Genomic DNA, 10,084 nt, shown 5'->3' on the forward strand with positions numbered 1-10,084 from the left:
ACAAGTCAAAAGCCAGAACGCTTCTCCAGCTCTGTACATGTCTGCAAGAATCACAGGATGGTTACTGAGACTACTGTATCAACAAGCACATTTGTAACATTAATGATGAGGAACTCAGGTGGAGTACATCAGAAAATTTAAAAAACATTAAACTCAGCAGCAGTTACACATTACATTTATTCAGCACAATACTTGCAAAAATCCCTCAAGAACCATCCACACAGTTATTTAACCAGGTGCATTACTGAGCCCAGTTTTTAGCTGACAAACCCTCAGATTCTGAACAGTTCCTTCGATTTAGTGCAACCAGAAGCTGTGCTGAGGGAGCAGAAGATTGTAGCAGCCTGAGGAATATCAACATCCATCATTAATCCTTGCCAGTCTCAGCTGGGGAAGTGCTAATCACACAGGTGATGCTGTTGAGCAATGAGGGAGTCAGCCCTGGCTGAAGAAATAGCTCTCCTTGGCATCCTCACCCATTCCTTCCACACCTGGACCATCTAATAAACACAAAAAGGGAATATACAAAAGATACAGATATATACAAAATATTGTAGAAAAGAATGCGTGCTGTAACATTCAAATCCCCTTTGATCACATCTATTTTATCTGCTCTGCTGATATATGTACACCAATTAATTTCACAATCTGGAAAAATAGCAAGTTACAGACAATTACAGAGAACAAAGCTTGAAATTCTCCCCTTGCAAACAGCAGAAAGCCACCACAGTAAGCATCTAGGAAACCTGCTGACTGCAGCATGGATAATAAAATTTGATTAGCCAGCCAACCTAGGTACTTCCAGATTATTACATACCAGTGTAATATACCAAACATCTGAGTAGAACCACTAGCACACACAGAGCAAGCAGCTTGACAAACTAAGAGAACCAGCTTCTCGAATGACTTTTTCAATGTAGTTCATGAGCTGATACAAACATAAAATTATGAATTCAACATCAAAACCGTGATGCATGTTCTCCCTGAAATGAAGAAACAGACATATTTTAAATACAGCCTAAGAGAAGTCCCAGTCAGTGGAACAGGACAGTTTCTCTCACTGAACAAGAACAATGGAAGCAGAATTTCCCATTAGTTTTTCTCTGTTTGGGGTTATGATTATTCAGGTTTGGATATTAGCAAAAGTTTGGACAACACTCCCAGGCACACAGTGGAATTCTTGGAGTTGTCCTGTGCAGGGCCAGGAGCTGAACTCGATGATCTTTATGGGTCCCTTTCAATTCAGAATATTCTACGATTCAAAACCCACCAGTAGACAAATCTCCTGCAAGCCACAGGTATAAACCAAGGAATTTAGGGACAGTCCTAGGTGATAAACAAGAAAAAGACACCCCTAAGGAACAGAGCTAGCCCAGAGCTGCGTGTCCCGCAGCAGCACAAGCAGTCAGGACGATTATGGACGATGGGCTCACAGACAGGGACCCACAAGGGCGGGGCGATGCCTTTGAGTCAATTTTCCTGCTGGGATAATTTCCCTGTCATTTTCACAGCCGCTCCCCTTCAGCCCGGGATAACTCTGCTGCATACAAGGCCGGACTCCGATGTTCCTGTGGCAGATCCAGCTGCCTTTAATGACGGGAGGTGCCAACGAGCCCTCACAGCAGCTCTGAAATATACACAGCGCACCCCACAAGTGCAGCTGGGACTCTTATCGCAATTCCAGCCGCAGAGGGTTAAAAACCCAGGGAATGCACATTGGGAACGCAGCTTTGGGAGGAGATGGGAGCGGCCTGAGGGGCGGCCTGAGGGCGGGCCCTGCCCTGCTCTGAGTGCGCGCACGCGCGGCGCAGCGACAAGATGGCGGCGGCCGCGCTGTGCTGGGCGCTGAGGGCGGCTCGGCAGGTCAGACCCACTCCCTCCCCTCCATTCCTCTCACCCTGCTTCCCCGCGTCTCTCCGGGACCCTATCCGGGCAGGGGAGATGCGGGTAGTGTTTGACCCCTGCGGGCTCGGCCCTGCCCGCGGGGCGCGGGAGCATCGCGGGTCCGGTGTTATATAGCGTTCGGTGTAGCTTGGGCTTCTTTGTGTCTGTCTGTGAAGAGAACTTGCTAACACTTTATATGACATTCAGAGTTATATACTAATGCAGTAGGGAATCTGGAAAGTATGAAAGCTAATCTGTTACTCGTCGGAGAGAGCAAAGATCGGCGCTGCCCCTCGTGAGGGAGATTGACAGCGATGGAGGTGTAGGAAGTGTAGCGTGTGATCCGGGAGTTAAACCGATACCGGAGACACAGGAGCCGAGGGAGCGGCTGGAGCCGTGTCAGGGGAGGGTTAGGCTGGATATTAGCGAAAGGTTTTCCCCATGTGGGTGTTTGGGCACTGGAACAGGCTCCCCAGGGCGTGGTGGCAGCGCCAAGGCTGCCAGAGCTCAAAGGATGTTTGGGCAACACTTCAGGCACATGGTGGGATTGTGGGGGCCAGACATTGAACTCAGTATTTGTCAATCCCTTCCAACTCTGGATATCCCATGATTTATTGAAATAACAGTTCATCCTTGACTAGGGCAACAGGCAGGTATCACAAATTTTATTTTTTCAATCAGGTTCTCCCCTCGTCCTGCCCAAGGCAGGTGCGGAGCTACTATGTGGACTGGAGGATGCTGCGGGACGTCAAGAGAAGGAAGATGGCCTATGAGTATGCAGATGAGAGGCTGCGGATCAACGCCATCCGCAAGAACTCCATCCTCCCCAAGGAGCTGCAGGTACTGCCAGCTGCCTGCACCCAGCCACACGTGGCTCTTGCTGCTCTGGTGTGCTCAGGGCCATGGCAGTCACTTTATAGAGCTAAATGGCTGTCCCAGGTCACAGATGTTGTGTCTCCCCAGCTCACAAGCACAGAATCGTGTCATGTTCCATAGTGACTTCAGTCTTTTGGGGGGGTTTACAACAACAGCACATGCACCTGACTGAAGGTTGTGTCTATTGGGTTTGGGGTTTTTTGAAACCTGTGCTTGTGGAAGCAGCATATGTAACACTAAATACAGTAAAGTCACATTCCCCCCCTCCATACACTGCCCCTAACATACACATTGTCAAATCTATTTTCTTTACTTCCAATTCAGGATAATAAACTCTAGATTTTTGCTTGCCTGATCTACAGGCATATGAAACATGCATCAGATCTGGGTGTTAAAACTGTTCTTAAAAATCGACTGCCCTGCTCTCAGCCTGCCTTACTAAGCACCAAAAACATTTGCAAGTACTGGATTATTCCTGTATTTGATTTTGCCATGATACTTACACATCTTAGGAGAGAAAGTGTATGAATTTGCTTTTATATATTGACTCTACCATTCTTGGGCAAGTCTGAGTGGTGTTGGATGTCCTTATGAGGCAAAACCAATACAGAAAAAAGCCCCAAAAGATCCTGTAACACCTTCCAAAGAACCCTATATGAGATCCCTTTTACTGACATGAAAGCATGCTACCTCAGCAGGCAGTTAATAAACAATATATATTTAAATTCAGCTCATCTGAAAGGACTAACCTACCCTGCAATGAGGAGAAAGCAAAGTTTTTTGACTAACTTTAATTCCTGGCTTGAGGTTAGTCTGTAATAAGATTAAATCTTGGGTCTCTTAGAGGGCTAGCCCACCCTGCGACAGAGACGAGCTGATTTGACAGGTTGAAATTAGAGGATTGAGATTGATCTGTGTAATAGGATTAATCTGGGGGTCTCCATGTCGATCAGTTTACATTCACTGTTGGAATGCCCAGAAAGGGTGGGCTGAGTGAGGTGAAAGCTCCCATTTAAATAGCAAAGCTTATTCATGAGGTGGTAGAGAAAGTTGTCACAGTACCTAGTAAACATCTGGATTGTGAGGTCTGGGAGTAAGGCCCCTCCAGCTCCCAGGGAACACAGCTAAACTTTGGCACTTGTTTTAGGAAGTGGCCGATAAGGAGATCGCTGCCCTGCCGCGGGACAGCTGCCCCGTGAGGATCCGGAACCGCTGTGTGCTGACGTCCCGCCCTCGCGGCGTTAAGCGGCGCTGGAGGCTCAGCAGAATTGTTTTCCGCCACTTTGCTGACCACGCTCAGATGTCCGGTGTACAAAGAGCCATGTGGTAATAATCTCCACGTGCATGTGCAGTCAGGCAGATGAAACAAACCAGGCTCATTTGTGTGGGTAATTAAAGCAAGGCTGTCCTGCCTCAGAGCCCAGCATCAATGTCAAACTAATAAGGGAAGGAGGAGCTGTGCTGATTCATTAAACTCCCTGGATTACAGCTGGTATCAGCTGAGCAGCAGCAGCACAACTGCACTGAACTGGTGTGTGTGAGGCAGTTTGATTGTGAGCAAAAAATCACTATGTGATGGTGCAGAACTAAGCTGAGGTTTGTGGTATGGGCAGTATTAGAAATAAAGACATACAGCACAAGGCTTGTTGAAGCATTTTTTTTGTTGCCATCATACGGTAAGTTCATCATGGTAATTTGGGTAAAAGCATCAGTAAAACTGCACAACAGGACAAAGTGGTATTCTGCTGTGAACAAGGGCAAGGACAGAGTGGGAATAAAACATGGCCTCAAGTTTAAATACTCTTACTATGCTAACTCAATATAAATGTGTATTAACAAGCAGACAATGTGGCTAAAGGATCTGTTACAAACTACACTGTGCTGGTATTTCTCCTGTTCATAGTGCAGTGCTCAGTCCCATGCTTCAAGAACAAGGTGGCAAGGAAGCCCTAGTCCAGACCCTAACAGGAGAGTAATGGCTTCCTTAATTCACAAGTAACAACAAATGTGTCCTTGGGAGACACATGAGAAGGAGGCAGGAAGGACACAATTAACAACAGGCTTGCTGCTAAGGTCATGTTTGCCCTGTACTCTTCTTCAAAGCACTGCAGTAAAGGGAGGGCAGTGGCTGCTATGTCCCCCTCCCCAGCAGGGGCTGAGAGATGGCAATGCAAAGGCCAAATACCACTAGCAGGAAACTGACAGCAATCTGTCGCACCCAGCTGAGTTATATTTTGGTGTATAAGCCATCTTACTATACTTACTCTCTTACCTTAAAACCCTTTCAAAGTTGATGGAGAAAGTGGAGCTTATCCCTTGTTTCCTACTTTACACTGCTGGAGCCGGGGCAAGCTCCCTGTCCCTGGTCTCCTGTCGATGACTGCAGACTGCATCCTGACTGATGCCATCTCAGAGATGGGCTCACAGCTAGCCCAAGCACTTTGATTTCCAAAATTCACAGTAACAGTATTATTAGACAGAAAGTTTCTGAGAGTAATCAGTATTAAATTTGAATACCACAAGATTAACACCATATTGTTTCTGCTTAACTGTCAAATGCTTAGATTTCTGCTTTCTTCAGCAGTTCTCCCTTTGTGACATGCTTTATAGTTCAGCACTTTCCCATTTTTAATCAGAAAGCTACACCCTGTGACGTGAGCATGACACTAGCCCCAGCAACCACATGGGTCCAGCTGCCACTGGCAACAGAGGCCTTGACCCATCCTAGTTTAAGATTCCTTTACTTCTACATTCTGTTCTCAGTCTCACAGCACTCCCCTCTCATCTGAGAAGCTTTGGATATGTACCCTATGCTTCACTCCTCAGGAAATGCTGAACCACTTGACTGACGGAAATGCTTTATAAGCTATTTTATTTAAATATTTTCTCCAACCTGAAATGGAAAATGACTGTCTTTGCTTGGAAGAAGGTTATGTAAACGATGATCTTTGCAGCACAGCGTGTCTCACATGGAAGATCAGTTTTAAGGCGGCCCTTAGAGTGCTTTCAGATATCCATTGGTATGTCCCCTTTGTACTGCTTTTCTCTGCTTTCAACCCAGGCCTTGTTGATGGTGCGCTTCATCTCATCGTCCCCTTCCGCATACATCTTCTTTAAAATGTTCATTAGCCCTTCACTAGGATCTGCAGTGTCATAGGCAGCCTTCCTGCAAGACAGATACATGAGAAGGTCAGGAATACCCAACAAAAGGAAGTTCTGATGTTTGTTTGAAATATCCTGGGACTTTTGCTTCGGCCAAGTCTTTAGATCACAGCAGTCTCAGTTGGCTTCCAAATAGGAAGAATCCTAAGAAACACCCTTAAACCAAGTGCAAGCTGAGTAGTATACCTAGAGATGTCCCATGGGGTGGGACAGTATTTTGATGTGAAGCATTTTGCAGTAAATGTGACTCTGGAAGCACTCCCAAAATTAACTGCAGGAAGCAGAAGTGAAATGTAACAGAGAAAGTGCCAATACCTGCCTTGTGTTATGTGACAGGTGAATGAAAATGGAGAAATGACCACATCAAGCTCTTTGGACAGACTGCATTCACAACCCAAAAGGCTTTTTTCCTGTTTCCCATTTTTCAGATGATCTCCAGAGGTTAAATGACTTCTTAACACATTGCATTTCAAAGCAATTTTCTCCGGTGATGAACAGTGCCACCCGCAGTCAGCACCGTGGAGGACATGGCCTGCATGACCCGACTATAAATAATGCCCTCTCTATCCCATTTTCCAAAATCCCTTAGGTAGTCCTAGTGCAGCCCAGCTCAAAAACACAGCAGATGAAAACAGATCAGCAGAGGGAGCAGTTTCCTCATGCTCAGGGCTAACCATCGCCTGCACAGACCCTGCCTGCGAGCAGCATTTCTGGAGCTGCTCGTTTGACAAACAGTAAATCTTCGGGAATTCTCTGCACAAGATACAGGTTTAACAAGTGACCCTGTCCCTCCAGAAAACTGCATTAATTGTCAAGTCGCTTCCTCTTAAATCTCCTGTGATGCCATTTGAGTGGAGAAGGCTGTTTTGTCCTAAATTCAGGTTGTTATGCCTGATCAGTTTTAGCAAATCACCCTAAAAACATACACAAAATGAATTGTTGTTGGCAGGGATAAAATTCTCAAAAGTGTTCTCATTCTTCAAGGTGGCTATACATGTAAAATAACATTAAATCATCATATAATATATATATTTTATAAAGTCTCTTGTCCCCAGCTGTTTCCTGCTGTCATTTACCACCCACATCCCTGTGTATGTCTAAGCTGCCTGCTGCTCCCAAGCACTTGAAGTGTTACAACCTGGCTTGAGACTCTGGAAAACCATTGAAATAAACAAAGACCTGCTTTGCCAAAAGCATACTGATGCTGGGATTTTTGTGCAGGCACTTCACACACAGGTGACAATAATAATTTTTGACCAGTAGAGCTGCAGGGGATCTATCCATGTATTTCTATATAATACACACTTGATCTAAAAACAGTCACCTCACTAATGCAGTTTTTGCAATCAATGCTGCCATCAAAATGCAAATGAATCTTTCACTGGTTGATTCCCTTTAGAATTCTCACTGCAGCTCTTCCCTATTGCATGTCCTATGATGCAGCCTTCATCATTAGCAATAAAACAGTGGAGGAGTGGCAGCTACTCAAAGTGTATTTCTTCTACTTGCAGTTCTACAAATATCAAAAGAAACCCCAACCTAATGATCCTCCAACATCTCAGGGCCTGTCCCGCAGACCACCAATCCCCAGAATAGCTGCACAGTCATTACAGATCTCTCCCAACAGTCCTAAAACAACACAGAGAACAGGACATGGAAAACAAGATGGAGGGTTGAAAAGACACTTACTCTTTCTCTTTGCTTTCTTTTTCCACTTGAGTGAGACAATCCCATTTTTCCTCCCGCTTCTTCTTACACATGACAAGGATCATGTCTGTCTTTATCTGTATGGTACAGAACAACAGCAAGGCATGAATTCAGAATGCTTCATAAAGGGATGCCAGTCAAAATGAGTAAGGTCAGCTTGTAACATAAGCCTCTTCCATACTCTCAAATTGCTGAAACATTTCAGCCATGCATCATTATGTAGAATACAAAAATTATAGCATGCACTCAGCCTCAGGGTACAAAGTATTAACTCCACTGTGGACAATTTACATATGTGGTTAATATCATACTAGTACAGACTTACAGTACCAATACAGAACACAACGTGCTGCAGGAGCACTGTCCAGTGATTTAAAGGATGCTCAAGCACCCAGGACTGCCTGGTAAAGAGTGACTAGTTTTTCTAGACTTCTCCAAGCATGCCAAGTTGAGGTAGAGGCTCCTCCAATTTATTTCTCCAAGGACAAGAAACTAGTTTTAGGGTATTGCTTAATCTTGCAACATGCTTGCAAAGTTACAAAGCCTGTTGACTTGCAACCCTGACCTAAATTTCACAAAGAACTCCTGCCTGCCACAGCAGACAAGGGTCTACTGCAGCTTTAGCTTGGCTTAACAAGTACATGACCACTGTTTGGTTTCATACTGTATTAAAAATCACCAGAGCATCACCCTCGTTTATTTCAGCTGGTTTAGTTTCACTCTGTATTAATTTTAGGCCAATTTCCAAATGAACCAGTAGCTCTTCACATCTGATGTCACCAAGCACAACAGAGAACTCACAGGAGGTATGTGACACATCTCAGCCTGGAAAGGTGCCACAAGCAGCAGAGTGTGGATATCACCAGCCAGCAGCAGTACAATGTTACCAGTTGTCCTGGTTTTGGCAGGGATAGAGTTAATTTTTCCCTTAGAAAATTAACATCCTGCTAGGGTTAAACCACCACATCAGTGTTCAGTTCTGGAGCAACACACCCTTACTGAGGCAGAGCAGGTTCCAGACTTGGCTTTGGGAATTAAGCCTATTTAAGCTTCCCAAGATTTCAGTCTGCTGACAAATCTCCTAAAATCGCAAAGAATTTCTCAGAGGTATTTAAAAGCACAAAGATGCAAATGAACACTTGGTGGTATTTTCTGCTTACTTATTTCTGAAATCCTGTTGGTGAGCTATTAAATATCCAGACATGATCTCTTGAAATAGGATTCCAGAGACTAATTCTGCAGTTATGACAATCACAGATTAGAAAGACTCATGTTCACAGTGCAGAGACTTAGCAGCAGAAGGGAGGCACTGAACATTGAATTAGCCAGGCAATGAACATGATACTCTGTGAGGGCCCTCTAACAGACAAGGTGCACTGACCTTTCTAGAGCTGCCTTCCACTGAGATGGGCTTCAGGAGGTTGTTGAAGGTCATGGTGTAGTTCTTCCCATTCAAATTCTTCACTAGCAGATCAAATGACCTGGACCCAGGAAGTGGAGGGAGGAAAGGCACAAATATTCCAATCACTACACTGTCTGAAAACCCTTCAGCAGGTGTATTTCTTAGGAAAACAGAGGAGTACTTCTTGGGAAAGCAGGCCAACAGGCTTGAATTACTTTACTCCCAGGCCTCTCAAAATGTTCAGTTCAATTTTAACAGAGAAATTAAAAGAACCAATCCAGACTCACGTCAAATTGAGATCTTTAGGATCCTTTCTACCTACAAACTTGGAAAACCAAATTTCCTCAATGTACACCTCAGTTCTGTCACCACAAATACCCAGGGCTAACACTGTGCACCCTGTCAAGCATGGTGAGGTGCACTTGTAAAATGAAAACACCCTGATACCCTTAAGTGCTACTAAAAGCTAATACAGCTGAAGTTTAAAAAAAGAAAAAAGAGAGTCGAGAAAAAAAAAGGCTAATCCAACACTCCTGCATTTCAGTGTTCCTGTTGTGCTACAAGATGAACTCACCTCTCTGTGAAATTCACCTGCACATTCTCAGCGGGAAGCTTCTGGACGCCATTTAAAGAGATGTAAATCTTAACAAACTTATCTGACTGATCCCAACCTGGAAGTGAAAAAAAGATATTAAGTTCTACCTTTCCTCCATAAGCTTCATGCACTCCAACTTCCCCCACAAAGCCCCCTGGAACAACTAGGGTCTTTTCCTTACTGAAGCAATTTTCAGAGTGATAAAAGGAAAACACTAATTATTCAGGAATAACTTGAGAGCAAAGGGAGGTCCCCCATGTAGCCCTGTTCCCTGAAAATTCCAAGAAAACCCATTTATCAGCTCAGGTCAAAAGAGAGCAACCCGGGCTGTGCAGGGGGAGTCAGAGCCAGCTGTTTGCTCCCGCTGCAGTTTCCTTGACCCAATTCTTCCCCTACTCCCTGCATCTTGAGCAATTCCCTCTCCTCTCACCTACATGGGGAGCAGAGAAGCCAAAGAT

The 10,084-nt window shown here is 44.8% G+C and overlaps 2 protein-coding genes across 2 annotated transcripts in view; one reads left to right on the forward strand and one right to left on the reverse strand.

The window, feature by feature from the left end:
- Window positions 1-1,747: 1,747 nt before the first annotated feature.
- On the forward strand, window positions 1,748-4,404 carry MRPS14 (mitochondrial ribosomal protein S14). The gene is made up of 3 exons (XM_005429631.2): window positions 1,748-1,863; window positions 2,566-2,724; window positions 3,908-4,404. The coding sequence occupies exons 1-3, from the start codon at window positions 1,819-1,821 to the stop codon at window positions 4,088-4,090; spliced, it is 387 nt and encodes a 128-aa protein (XP_005429688.1). The 5' UTR covers window positions 1,748-1,818; the 3' UTR covers window positions 4,091-4,404.
- Window positions 4,405-5,606: 1,202 nt separating this feature from the next.
- CACYBP (calcyclin binding protein) overlaps window positions 5,607-10,084 on the reverse strand; it is a 4,983-nt gene continuing 505 nt past the window's right edge. Inside the window, exons 2-5 of the mRNA XM_031064145.1 lie at window positions 9,606-9,702; window positions 9,011-9,110; window positions 7,612-7,706; window positions 5,607-5,926 (exon numbers count right to left, since the gene is read on the reverse strand). Coding sequence (XP_030920005.1) covers window positions 5,767-5,926; window positions 7,612-7,706; window positions 9,011-9,110; window positions 9,606-9,702 — 452 coding nt within the window. The 3' untranslated portion in view covers window positions 5,607-5,766. The remainder of the gene's footprint in view (window positions 5,927-7,611; window positions 7,707-9,010; window positions 9,111-9,605; window positions 9,703-10,084) is intronic.

The sequence above is a fragment of the Geospiza fortis genome, unplaced genomic scaffold, assembly GCF_000277835.1.
Source record: "Geospiza fortis unplaced genomic scaffold, GeoFor_1.0 scaffold399, whole genome shotgun sequence".
NCBI lineage: Eukaryota > Metazoa > Chordata > Aves > Passeriformes > Thraupidae > Geospiza > Geospiza fortis.